Raw genomic sequence first — 14,523 nt, 5'->3', positions numbered from 1 at the left:
AAACTCTGATCATAAACATCTCTGTAGTCATTCACACAGACCTGGTTTGAGTCTGTCTTTCAGGTAAGGCACCAGTTTGTACTCCTTGAGCACCAGAGCCCAGTCCAGGTCGGGGATGGTCATGTTGGCCAGCGTTCCCAGACACTCGATCACAAACTCCTCAGCTTCGTCCTCACTGATCTGAGCGGCGAGGTCACCGATGTGGTCCTGCCAGAGGATACAGCAGCATGAGTGGGTCACATACATACAAAGTGGTCCTTGACCTCCAAGTATTTCCAAATTAAAATAAAAGTTTGAATAATGAATGAATGAAAGATTAACAAACCCCAAAAACCACAGCCAACATGGCTATGGATTTTACAACCTGCTCTTTTTTAAAGATCATTTTTGGAGACTCATCTTAAAAGACCGAGCACTGACCAGGAAGAGGCTCTTGGTGGGTCCGTTGTGCTGAGAAAGATTTCTGATCATCTTCATCACCAAAACGTCCTTCAGCTTCAGTGCGCGCTTCATCAGCATCTTCAGACCGTTACCTAGGGCAACAAGGAAAAGATAGTTTAATTCAGTCTCTTCATCCACACGATGTGTTTATCCTTTCTTTGGAGTTCTTACCTTCACAGATGACCTGGGTGTTATTCTTGTTAGCAGCCAGGTTGATGCAGAGTGAGATGAGCTCGACATCCATCTTCTCCTCCCCACAGTCAAACACCATCTTCATCAGCTGTCAATCACAGGTTACAAATGTCAGTTAACCACTTAAATCATCACTGAAACAACACACGAGTAGTAGAGGTGTGGAAATGTCTCAATCCAACTAATCATTCATTTTTGCGCTTCGGATGGACGATAAGTTGGACAGTTAAGTTGCAAAATCACACTCACAAAATGTGGACAAACATTAAACTAACATATGTCGGGAGATGTTTGCAGTAATAAAGAAAGCTGAGGATGAGACTCATTGTGCATTTGAATTGTTGTGACAGGTTAAAAACAGCAGATCATGAAATAAGATGAAAGAATGAGCCATTAGTGTCTCATCCTGGTCAGAACACATCTGCTCTTTTTTTCAAGTGATCTAAAGAGTAGCAGAAGGTAATTCTTAAGCTGTGTGTACGTTTGTGTGCCTGGTTATAATTTGTCATTTTGAAAAGATCATCCCTGCAATCTCCTCCAATCATGTTAAAGTCCGTCATCGACGTTTGAGCCCTCGAGAGTTGAGAAAATGATAAAAGAGTGTGTTTGTGAGTTGAGAGGAGAGTGTTAGAGATAAAGGGAAGGTGAGCGTCATTCCTTAACTTCCCCAAACACCCTCCTCCTCCCCTTCCTCCTCACTCCCTCGGTCTGTCCGTCTCTCCTGCACTGATTTAACATTAAACAGGAAAAGCTTTGAGCTGAGGGGGTTGGCAGGGGGTGCAGAGGTGCACTGCTACCCTGTGAGGAGTCAGGAATCAGAGAGAGAGGGAGAGAGGGGCTGGGCCGGGCCTGGGTAAGGTATCACATACCAGGGGCCCCGGACCCCAAATCAGCCCCGTCTAGACTCTCTGGCACCTGCCTCTGCTTATTTACCACAGACGGCCACCGGAGGCCCAGGCAGGGCCGCAGCGCCAGGCTGCACTACGACCAACGCAGCCACCTCCGCCCCCACCTCCACCTCCACCTTCACCTCTGTTCCTCCTGACATCGCTGCTCTGGAAACCTCACATGCAGCACCAAAAGGTGACCCCATTAAAAGCTGCCGAAGGGGAGAGGGGCAGGTCAGTCACTAGCCTGGGAAAGTGATAAAAGAGAGAGCTGTTAAAAGTCCTAAATAAGGTGGGAAACAGTTTGTTGAGAATGTATTTCTACAAACAGGACAGATGGAGCCACATGTAGACGGGACAGAAGGGGAGTCGGACTGTCTTCGGTGCATTAGAACGGTTCTGGTGTTTAGGCTGTTTTCGTAAAGATCTCCATTAACACTCTGAACTACTGTTCCTCACAGTAAACATCTGGTGAGCAGCGGGGCAACACTCTCAGCTGGTTACACCTCTGTTCTGTCCCTCCTGCGCTCCATAATCACCTAAACTTAAGCACAGACGATAAACGTTAAAGGTCGATATAATAATGACAGTTTAGAGCAGGAAAAAGACAACGGTAGATTAACTGTCTGATATTAAACCAGTCCTGCTCCCTGCAACAACAAAAAAAGAGTAATATTTGAATTTATTAAAAAACTGTTGAACTGAAAACTAAATAGAATCTGCCTTAAAAGACGTGTTTCATATTTAGGACCTTGATGTTCACGGTGTTGTCAAATCAGCTAAAACGGAGCAAGAGATGGATGGACAGCATTAGAGAAATGGAGGTAGAAGAGGGCAGTGAGGGGAGAGTGAACGGGCCTAGGGGTGGGGTCGGAGGTCACATCCTGGTCATGCTGCTAGCCAGCATCCTTTCTACCAGGGGGGACCCCGAGGTTCAGATCTGCTGCTGACGTGACCTTCTGAACAAACAGCCGACTCTCCTAACCACATCTGGCCGGCATTTACACCCAATCTTCGACAAACAAACACACACACATTCAGCTAATCGCTGATGATGTGAGGAGCGACTGACCGGGTCAACTCAATCAGGAGGGAGTGTAACTCAAAAATGTTACGATTCGAAAGTTGAAAGAAATCAGCCTGAGGGGGTTTGAACTACAGCGGTAAGCTTCATTTTCATGATCACTACCTTTATTTCAGTGTTGACAAACGATTCTGTTTCTGTGTTGATGCTCAAATTCAGTAAAGGTGATTAAGAAGATGATATGTGAGCAGACACAGAAAAGGATGAAATGGAGTGAGAATCTCTTCAGGGCTCAGTGGAAAGAAAAGGAGAGGAGAAAAAACAAAGTTGTCATCGCTGTGAGAGCGAAGACTGAGCAGCAGTCCTCTGGTGGTTTCTGGTTCCAGATGTGGCGTGCGTCCCTCCCTCTCGCTCTGTTTCTCATGCATTAATTCCCCGGTGCCGTTAGCAGCCGATGCTAATGCGTCTGTCTCGGTCTGCTGGCGGTGTACATTAGCCAGCCTTACCTGCGGTATGCAGTCTGTGTCGGCAAACATGGACTTGAATCTGTCGTCCATGCTGATGTGGTACAGAATGCACATGCTGAGCTGTCTCTGGGCCTCGTCAGCTGCAACATAAACAGACGAGAAGGAGGAAAGTCAATGGATGAATGACCGGTTGTGCCGTAACGCTCCGCGGGATGCCAATGACCACATCTAGGAGAGCTGGGTGTTTTTTAAAAATATTAATGGGCTGAATGGCCTTTTTAAACAGAGATTCCTGTGGAGGTCAAATGGCACTCGCTGCAGAATCGCAACCAGTCAACTGCAGTTTCTCAGTTTGTCGTGTCTCACAGGCAGCTAACCAGAGGAAAAACAATGTTTAAAAAAGGACAAAAGTGGAACTGTAGCAAGCTACTCACAGCTACCCAAAATGCCTCAAATAGTCAAACAAATGTGGATTAATTTGCGGCTGAAAATAATTCCCAACAAATGCATCATTTCCTCCTGTTGAGTAACATTTGTTAAGAATTCAATCAATAAGAAATCAATAAGAAACACAGAACATGCCAGCCCGATCATATAAAAAACGTCTCTTCTCCGTCCAGAAACAGTGACCCAGTTACTCATGAGAATAATCCACTTCACTGTGAACAGTTTACACAGGGACTATTTCTTTGGTAGAAAGCAGTTCCAATGAAAACTGAACAGTGAGGTCTGTGGATTATCCAGAATAACCGTGACACTGTTGATGGAAAGACACGTTCATGTTGAACTTTTTTAAAAGCTGCATTAATACATTTTTTGCTACTTGGAGGCAGTGGAACAAACTGTCAACCTCATCAAGTTTTGATTGCTGTGTTAGCACAGTATTAACAAGTCAGACACAGAGCAACAGTATCATCACGTTGGAGTCGTGCTGATGAATCTAAGTCCAGTATTCGCTCTCCTTTTAGCTCAGTTTTTGTCTCTACCAACTCCTGACAAAAAACTATTCAGTTGCTAGATGTTCAGTTTCTTGGGGGTTAAATAGTTTACATGAAAACAGATATATTAATGCTGTACTTCTTTCTGTATGCTCACGCAAAAGGAGGCGTGCATCTTCTTATTGTCTGGAAGCTAGCCGACTAAGCTAAGCAACGTTAAAGCTCGCAGAGCCGAGGAGGGCGGCATTTATTTTTGCATCTGCACTGTCACGAGATCGAGTAGATCAGTAGATGCATGCTTCCTGCTGCTCGGTGATAGAGAAATAAAATAGTTCCTACATGAAACTGCTCACAATAAGCTCTGTGGATTATCTTTTTGGAGCTTTGAGCACCTCAAACCGAGTGCCATCTAGCAGACATGTCTATAGCTGATAGCTCCCAAACTCTGCAACTCAACCCAAAACAATCTAGATGGATAAACAACACTGATGATTTTGTGGTGAACCGTCACTTTAACTTTTTGCATAGATAGAAACTCTCAGAGGAAAGTCAGAAATTGTTTCTTTATGTAATTTGGGTGAACTGACCCTTTAATATTTGTTTCATAAAATGAGTAGACGCCCTGTCACTGCAGTTTCAGGAGCTTATCAAGCATCAGCAGCAGCATGAGGGAGATAAAGACAGAATGGATTGAGTGTTAGACTGTCGGTGAGCCCAGGACCTTTATGAGTTTGACCTCTGACCTGAGCAGGAGGCCTGGAGGAGGAGCCAGCCAGGGAGAATTAATAGAGTTCAGACCAGAGTTTGACCCGGGAACTTTTCATTAAGAGAAGTGTTAAGAGAGAGGCTCTTCACTGGACCAGAACCACTGACAGACCTCCTGTAATGCCCACCAGCCTCCAAAGCCCCGAGCAGGTCCAGTTAAAACTGGTCCCAGCCGTGTTCGGTCACCGGCCGTACAGGGAGCCTTATCGGCGAATATTAGATCCAGATGTGCTCAGTGAACCCCTGGAATCACAGGAGGGAGAGAGGGCCGAGGAGAGACGGCTTCAAGCTTTAATTGGGAAAACAGGAGGAAGCATCAATTTTACTGCCTTTAATAAGTTAAAGCTACGCTGCTCGCTGCTCCGGCCCTTCCAGCACAGCCAGCGATTGGCCAGAACATGTGCTTCTCATTAGTGATCCTTTACCTCAACCAATACCTTCAAATGCACATGAAAACAACCAAGGACACACACACACACACACACACACATACACACTCGTAGGGAATAAGCTCCCCCAGACCTGGCGAACTCCCTCACGTTGCTGGTAGGAACATGGAGGATCCTTTATGGGCGAAGAGAGAGATCCCATTAAATGTTCAAAACACTGGTGGGGTTGGGGCAGGAGAGAGAAAAAAAAGGTGAGGGGGAGCTGTTAAGAATTAACTAGACTGTTCATGGGCAGTTAGTGGGAGAGCTAAACTCCAATTACACCCCAGCCTGATTTAAAACCACCTAACCTTCGTAAAATTACAGCCGCACACATTAAGAGGCGTCTGGGCTCGGTTTGTGGACTGCGCCGCTCCGCTGTTATTGCATTTTCTGGATAAATAAGCAAGCTGGGTTTGGTCACCGGAGACATCACACACACCACATAACAGGGTCAAACGCTCTTTAAGAGGGTCCCCACCCCCCACTCAAGTGCCCTAATTTGTTTATGTGAAGTAAAGATGCTGCATCACAGTGAAAAGAGTGGGAGCGAGTGACAACGTTGGAAATATCGCTGCAACAAATGGCCGTGCTTCATTATTAATTCATCTGTGTATCCACTTTTTTACACAATTTAGAAGTTGAAACTAAATGACTTTTTTTTCGTGATAAATACATTTAAGAAGTCAAGAAATATATGATTATTAATATTAAAAATGTTGTTTATGATTTTATGGTGCATTGACTAACTTCTTCAGATCAAACTGACAGTTACTGTTATTATCTGCTAATCAGCAAATCCTGTTTGATATATAATGTGCAACATTTCTGCATTAAAATGTCTAAAAACGACGTGTTCTTACATTATTCCAAATGTTTCTAACAATGTTCAAACTGACAGAATTCATAATTTTACTAACGGTAACGCTGCTTTTCATTTGCTCGCCTGTCGCTCTAACTGCTGTGAGTCAGAGAGTGAAGAAGGAAGATGGAGAACGAGACGAAACGTAGCATAACATTTTTTTTTAAAAACATTACCTCGTCCGAGAACATTTCTGCGTGACTCACGTCAGAATGATTTTCATCTGCAACGGTGGTTGTTTAACAATGAAAACAACAACTCCCATGATCCTACACCACTTCACGACATCATCACAGTACAAAAGCGTCTATATTGGTAACCAACAAGGGTCCCTGGATAAATAAATAAATAATTTTATTTTTACAACTAATTAACTCATGTAAAAGGCCAGAATCAGTCAGACATGACCTGGACGCAGACATGGACGTTGGTCATATGAAACATGTCCACGTTTATCGAACAACCAAAGCAGACCCTGCAACCGTTTGATAAATTGATCAAGAACGTTGTGATTGGTGGTCACTCACAAGCAACAAACTCTGATGTATCCAACAACCCTTAAATCGGATTAAATGATGTAATATAAAACTGACTTTTCTTGTAGATTAGTCATGGAAAATGAAAACTCTACAAGTTTTGTTTTTGAAAGTTGTAGCAGGACGTGCTACAGTTCATTTGCCTTACTTGCGTCTGAAACTGCTGAAACGATATATTGTGCAGCCCTGGTTGGAGTTTAAGGCTGTAACCTGGGTGGGTTTAAGAGGTTGGGAACCGCCACGAGGAGAAAGTAGGAGAAAGAAACAATAAATTGGCCATCAAAGTTTTCCATAATCCAAGTGAACTCTGAAGCCCATAACCCAAATATTTGAAGTTTACTATGATATAAATCAGGGGAAGCAACAGTTGGATCCAGACGATGTTTGGCGTTTTTGCCTGATAACTGAAATGATGAGCTGATTCTCAAAAGTTCTGTTCATCAAATAACGGACCAAATGTTTCTGCATGAACTGTAAAAAAATAAATGAAACAATGAAGAAGCAGCTGACAAAGAGGAATCAGTTCAGGTGCTGGTGGGACGGATCGAGCGGGAGGTGATGATGACAAGTGGAGGCTCCCTCTCCACTTTCATCTTATCACCAGGGGTCACGAGCTCCGGTCAGGTCTTGATGGAGGCTGACAGCGCCGGCCCCTCGCTGTCCTCTCTCTGCAGAGATAAGACTGGAGTCCTCATGCAGAGTGTGTCAGTTGAAAAGAGGACAGTCGGCAGTGAGAGCAGATGATTAATGATACCTCGCCTCACATACAGAGCGAATTACACACACGCAAACACACAAATACAGCAAACTCAACGGTGTCAAAACTGTGAGCTGGCGTAATATTTCAGTGTTAACTTATATTATGTGTGTGCTTTGCTTCCTGAATGAGCAACCCCCACTCTCCACTTCCCAAAAAACAGCCCTGCCTAAATCTCTGAAGACCTCTCCACCTCTCCGGCCTGCTCCTACAAAAACAACATTTGTGCAGAGGCTCTGGCATGTTATTCTAACAAATATATTATATTAATTATGCGCCGTTACCCGAGCCTCCCCCTGAGAGGCTTCAAAAGGCCTGTCAGAGATGCTTCTGACTGTGTCACACGCCCCAGCGATGAGGCGATGCACCAATCGCACGCTCCGGAGCTTTTAGGAGGTCACTGCTCTAATGGTCACCAGAGGCAGATCTGTGTAAAAGCTGCACCTGCACATACGCCTCAGTATTAACAAATTAGAGCCTCAACCACTGGGCTCAGGACGGATATGTGTTTCTCATGACATGCGTCTGTTTCTGTCAGTGAGACCTGATACAGAGGCAAACACATACGGTACAGCCGCAGTCATAAAAACACACAAACATGATATACCAGTAAACATCGACAGGAACAAACAAAAGAAAGAACAGATTACCGAGCAGTGAGGAGAGTTTGGGGACGAGTCCTGCCTGGACCATCTGGCTGCGCAGCGTCGTGTCGAAGGAGAGGTTGAGCAGGAGGCGTAGGGTGGTGCTCTGGAGCTCCTCGTGCTCGCAGGGAAGCAGCCGAGCCAACTTCTCCACGGCCAAAGTTTCAGCCTGCACACAGCAGACAGACAGAAGAAGTGACACAACAACACACGGTTATCTGTTACCAAAACTCAGCTGTACAACATAATCTTACAACAGTATGATATATGCTCCGATATATTTGTCTAGACAGGTCATACATTTTTTATAAAACAGTATGTTGTTCATTAATATTTCCTTTTTAAGAACTAAAATCATCAACAGAATGTGAAGAAACAACAGTTTTGACATCATGATGTCTATGTATTGTGTTGCAGAGAAATGTACTGCTAACCAGCTAGCATGCTAGCCAGCTCCCCGTGCTATTGCACCTTTAACAATCACCAGATAGACCAACTGAGACCGGTCAAATTCTGACATAGGAGAACAGATGTACAACAATGTAGAAGTTTTTTCGACAGCGGAGGTCATAGCTAGAATGTTTTAAAGATGAAACTGTTACAGTGATGTACAGTACGCTCGCTGCCGTGCTGGAGAGACATCACAGGAGCTGTAGTTTTTCTATGCTGGCAAATTAACCGTTATTTTACTTTATTAAAATCATAAAGTATTCAGTTTGTGATGTGCTGCAGTACATCAAAAACTCCAGGAACATGTTTCACTAATAAAAGCCTCATGTAAACATCTCAATCGGAAGAGACTGATCCGATCAGAATTCATTTTCAATGAGGTTGAGATGGGTGGTTAACGTGATAATCTGTGATAATCTGTAAATATTAGCACTAATAACCATGTAAACGCTTAAACCAATTGTTTCTTTACCCAGATTAGAGAAGCCAACAGGATATAAAGTAATACAAAATTTGACCAGCTACAAAATTAAAATTCTGCCTACAAATTAATGCATCATTAATAATAATCCAATTATAGTGTATATATATATACACACACACACACACGCACGCACGCACGCACACACACACACACACACACACACACACACACACACACACACACACACACACACACACACACACACACACACACACACACACACACACACACACACACACACACACACACAGTGTATAGTGTAATTATACTATACTACTCTGAAAGGAGCCATTCTGCATAATAATAATTTTTACTTTTGATACTTTAACTACATGCTGATTTTACTTCCGTATTACAATTTAATGTGGATCCAAATAAAAATTTGGATCTAGTCAATATAAATATAAGCTTGATTGATTCAAGGGGACCGTTGGGCCTTGGTGGAGGTATGCACTCTACTGACTACTATTCTGGTTCCTTAAGTTAAGTATCTGAATGCTTCTTAACCACTGGCTGTGTGTATGTGTGCAACAAAGTTAACCCGTCATGTAAATTTGTTTTTTACTTCATGGCAAAAATCTCCATTTGAACAGCTATAATTAAATGACTTATACTTTATACTCTGCATAATGTCATGATTACTGGGGCTGCAGGATATCATAAAATAATCATATTGAGATTATTTTGACAAATACTGTGATTGCAGTATGATTCATGATCAGTGGGAAAGATCATTTTTGCATCACAATTTTCATTTTCACTGAAAAAAAAAACTATTCAAATCCTGATGATGTGACGTTTTCCTAATCTGGAGGCCAGAACATCTGGTATTGATCCTGATCATATTGCCATTTCAGTTCCACTTTGACCAATTTTGCAGCCCTGATGGTTACTTTCTTCTACTTACTTTCAGTTCTACCTGTACAGTCCTACCACCCTGTAACACACCTATATTTAAATACAGGAACGTCGTCATGATTACAAGCAAAAAGATGAAATATTATCTCTGAGTAACATTCAGGAAACATCTGTTTAACAACGAGAATCTTGCCTGCAGCTTGGAGAAGGTTCACAGGACCTACAGGTAGGTGGAGGTGTTGAGCTGATGAGCTCAGAGACAAAACACATGACTGCTGACTCTTCAGGGATTCAGACTCCATCCACATGCTGTCACGGTGACCGTCGGTGCGACACAGCAGTACCAGTGGTTTAAACATGTCTGCCTCCCTCTCCTGTGGTCTCCCCACAGCCAGATATCAGGGTGACGCAACCTGCTCCCAGTTAAAACACCCTCGCTGCTACTGTGTGCAAAACCAGCTCCAGTCGCACCGTCACAAACCAGACGTCGAGCAGCTTAATCAACTGCAGCCTGCGTCAATTACCACTGACATCCCCCTCCATTAGTGACAGCAGCAGAGAAAAAAACTTATCGGACTGTGTTTGAGTCTTATCTGATGAGGAGAAAGTCACAACATGTTTGCTGAGTAAATAAAACCCGATGACACACAGCGCTGTATCATTAAGCCATCAGTCTTCTTTTGAATCTATTAAGCGTCCATGTCCTTAAAAGGAAGCTCGTCTCCCTTGTGTAAACTGATACACTCAGCTGAGTCAAAGTGTTGAAACCGCTATTTTCCTGCTGGACACATGCCGGAGAGGGTCTAAACCCCTGGAGGGTTCTTTAATCTGAATCAAAGATACACTGGAGGGGAAACAAGCAGATAAAACCAGTTCCTAACAGGGTCTGGCTTTGATAAAGACCCACAAACTGAGTCAGATTGGAACCAGGTGGAGCTGGATTAGGGAGAGTCGGAGCAGCGAGGTTCCTGTACGAGCGCTGTGGGACACGAGGCCGGCCGTGGACCTTCTGAGCATTTATTAAACTGAAATTTGATAAGCGTGGTTTCAGCTGGCATTTCTACAGGCGACCAGCTATTTGTCAAAATAAGCTCGGCAGCGTTTCACAGAACAAATAAAGAATGATTGTTTCCTCCAAATATGACTAATTTAGTTTAAACGTCAGCGAACTATGTTGTGAAAGAACACATTCATTAGAGATGTAAAGAAGGTCTAATCAGGTGATTGATTCTGTTGGAAGAAACGATGATTAAGAAAACACACAGACGCCACGAATTTCAAACAATGAACAGTCAGACTCATTCGCTCCAACATGCAGTTAATTAATTAAACCAAATAAAATGTTGATCCAAGAGTAGTTCTGCTTTTTAACTTCATTGAAGGATTATTTTTTCATTTTTCTTTACAAAGCAGTGATTAATGTCATGTTTGTTGCGAGAGTGAATTAAGAGTGAACATGAGGAGAATGTCTGCGGGTCAGAACTGTGTAAGTTCTGAAACCAGAACAATCCTCAGTCGGTTTTTAAAGAGGAAACAATTTTTTATAGGAACAACTATTGAAAAGCAAAAAAGAGAGAGACAGTCTGGCTACACTTGAGAGACATTACACGGCAAAAACTCTGTGGACATCAGCCTCGTCTCTTCTGGTGTCGGTGCGTCCGTCATATTTTGGAACCTGCTGCAGACAATCGAGCCAAATGTGTTGGACGGGGTTGAGGTTAGAAAAATGTATATCTTCTCGTGGGGAGATCCGTTCCAAATCAAAACTGGCCGGGATCGAAACGTCTCCACTGGAACTTCAGATTTTTTAGAGGTGTGGATATTTCTGGATTTTAAAGATGCATCACAATGCGGACGTGGAAGATTCTGCATTGAGCATAATTGGGAGTTTGCCGCCTACACAAAATTATAGCCTACTCGTGCTGGTTATTGATTTTCTGCCATTGGATGGAAAATAAAGTTGTAAAGTTAAATTTGTTCTCTTGCGGGTTTATCTTAGGTGTTGTTTATCTTCATACATTTATCTGCACTTGTCTCCTCTGCAGTCTGTGTACGAGTTTGACCCACTCATTCAGCTGCAAGTCTTAAACTTTGAAATCTACATCGGTTCATATGACAAATGATACGTGTACCGACAGGGACGTCCTGGTGCGTTCAAGTGCTCCACATTTATGCAGAAATCTAACGGCCACGTTGTTTAAATAGGAATGTTTCTTTTTTCTCCCCTTGTTCTTTCACTACAGCACTTTTAATAATTAGATGCTAAAATAATAACATCCCTTTCCTTTCTACATTTACATTCTACTTTTTAAAGGTTCCTATTAAAAAAATCTGATTGATTCAATTGTTATCTGCAAACTCAACAGGTCCCAAAGTAGCCTCTCTCTGAACATTTTCAAGTTATTTTACTGCAGCATTTTTTCATAATTAATTGCTAAAGACAAGTTAATTAATGGTTTAAATGTAATTTTGTTATGGCAACAAAATGACTCTGAGGGAGAGCTATTCTGCACATGTGAACACACTGTTAGCAGCAGGTATATTTATCCCCCTTTTGCTCCTTCCCTCCCCGTCTCACCATGTCGTTCTTATTCTCCAGGAAGATGGAGAGCTTCTTGAGGAAGGAGACGACCACCAGCAGCAGCTCCTCGTCCTCCCGGTCCAGGATCTTCACCAGCATGTGGACGATGTTTTTGTTCCTCATCTTCAGCTCTGTGCGGGTGTCTTCAGCCAGGTTCAGCAGCAGACACAGAGCAACTACAGGGTCAAACACATTAGAGACGACAGGATCGTTCACTGTATTTTGAATAAATTTACATTTTCTTGTGCCCCTGGGGCAAAAACAATTATTTTTATTATCAGTTAATCTGTTCTGTTGTCTTTATGAATAATCAATTAATTGTTTATTGTATAAAACAACAAACTGCCCAACATAAAACCGAAGGTGACATCTTCAGATGTTTTGATTCGTCTGATCAACAAATCAAACCTCAAAGATACTCAGTTCAGGAAGAGCTAGAACCAAATACTGCTTAATAAAATATAACTGATCAATAATCAATATTTTGGCATTCAACTTTTCATGTCAGCTTTTATAATCTGGAAGCACTTTGTTAGTTTTGTTTTTTAAAGTGCTGTATGACTATGTGACATCACATAAACTGTATATTCTTCATTGCAGCCGTGTGATGCCAACTTTGAGTTGAATTTTCACACCAGTGACGCCGAGGTTTTAATGTCTGACACTTATTGTAGATCCCAAACGTGTCTGATAACTCTGGAAATGCTGGGATCTCCACTAAAATCTTAAATAAGAGTTTGTCTAATGGACAGAGGGGCCTGAAGGTTAAACAAACGGGCCTTCACTGCGAGTGGACTGATGTTTGCTCACAGCGCCTTATTCAAGCAGTCTGAGAGCACGTCAAGTTCAATTAAGTCTCAAGAAGACTGACCACACTGACCCTCATAACGTGACAACTTGGGGAAAGAAATGCTGCTGTTGTCAGAAACAGGCAGGACGTGGAGTTTAATCTTTTACCCTTTCTTCAGGCCTGTGCACTGACAAAGCTGCTGGCTTTAAGGTTCATCAGTGGCTTGACTTGTGCAGCACGACTGGAATGTAACCTCAGATTTCATCTGGTTGCAGCTGCATCACGTTCTGGTTGAGCTACGGCTCTGTGGCGGTTCAAATGTCCACAGGAAGCAGTTCAGAAGAGTTTCAACAGAAGAGTTCAGTACCTCGGAGAAGCTGCTCCTGCTTGATCAGAAGGCTCTGGTATTTTCTGAGCGACTTCTCATGTTCTTTCTTCAGATTTTGGTTGTCAGAGGATTCTTCATGTGAAATCAGTTAAGGAGTCAAAACATTTAGACAAAAAACTCAAGTGAACACAGTGATCCTCTTAAATGGTACCATGAAGAGTTATTTTACAAACCTCGTCTGTTTTCAGAAAAAGGATATAGGCCTTCTTCTTCTTCTGCAGCTCGTCTTGCCAGAGGTCATACCTCTTGAGCTCATGCTCGATGATGTTCATACACAGGGCCCCAATCTTAAAATGTGTGACCAGGCTGTGGAACTGGGAGAAACTAGAGAGAGAGAGAGAAAAAGACTTCCATTTATCCAAAAGTGGATTTTAAAAAACGTTTTTGGGGGGGATATGGGATTCCAGCTGGGAGCTGTCATTAAAATGACCCGATCTGTCACCCCTGAAGTAGTTTACACAGTAAACTGTCAAAGTCAAAACACGTTCAGTCAAACAGTATGTCCTGGTCCGACTTATAATCAGCCCAACTTGAACCGTTTCACAATCCAAACAGCATAACATGGAGATGGACGCGAGCCAAGAGTGACGATCGGTTTTCAGACGTGCCCGTCCTCTCGCAGCCTAAATCAGCTCTGACAGACGTTTATGTATTATTCTAGCGAGGGCTAATTTTAGTGTTTCCTAACACCCAGTTGGAGAGCGAAACTTCAGTACGAGGTACGCTGCCAAACGTGGATGACTACTGTATGAAGAGAGAGAGAAGAGAGCCGAGGCAACTGACTGTAAGAGGTCAGCGCTGTTAAAACTAAAATTTAGAAATACTGCGAGGAGGAGGAAAAATGTTTTGACTGCCGTAATTTGATAAAATCAGTTTGTGTTTCAAATGTGTGGCCAGCGATTGTGAACATACTCTGTGTACTTTTGATCTGGTTCTGTTTTTCCTGGCTTTTCCAATGGAAGTAAATCGTTATACTGCAGTGTGAATAATATTTTAGACAACAGTGTTCCTCTAAATTCAACAGTTTGATT

At 42.8% G+C, this 14,523-nt stretch overlaps 1 protein-coding gene across 1 annotated transcript in view; it reads right to left on the bottom strand.

The window, feature by feature from the left end:
* Nucleotides 1-14,523, bottom strand: part of kifap3a (kinesin-associated protein 3a) — a 34,834-nt gene that overhangs the window by 15,138 nt on the left and 5,173 nt on the right. Inside the window, exons 7-14 of the mRNA XM_073476581.1 lie at nucleotides 13,692-13,816; nucleotides 13,472-13,570; nucleotides 12,312-12,490; nucleotides 7,948-8,110; nucleotides 3,051-3,151; nucleotides 613-721; nucleotides 421-533; nucleotides 42-207 (exon numbers count right to left, since the gene is read on the bottom strand). Of these exons, the coding sequence (XP_073332682.1) occupies nucleotides 42-207; nucleotides 421-533; nucleotides 613-721; nucleotides 3,051-3,151; nucleotides 7,948-8,110; nucleotides 12,312-12,490; nucleotides 13,472-13,570; nucleotides 13,692-13,816 (1,055 nt within the window). The remainder of the gene's footprint in view (nucleotides 1-41; nucleotides 208-420; nucleotides 534-612; nucleotides 722-3,050; nucleotides 3,152-7,947; nucleotides 8,111-12,311; nucleotides 12,491-13,471; nucleotides 13,571-13,691; nucleotides 13,817-14,523) is intronic.

This window comes from Pagrus major, chromosome 11 (genome assembly GCF_040436345.1).
Source record: "Pagrus major chromosome 11, Pma_NU_1.0".
NCBI classification, from domain to species: Eukaryota; Metazoa; Chordata; class Actinopteri; order Spariformes; family Sparidae; genus Pagrus; species Pagrus major.
This window is presented reverse-complemented; position numbering and strand designations above follow the sequence as displayed.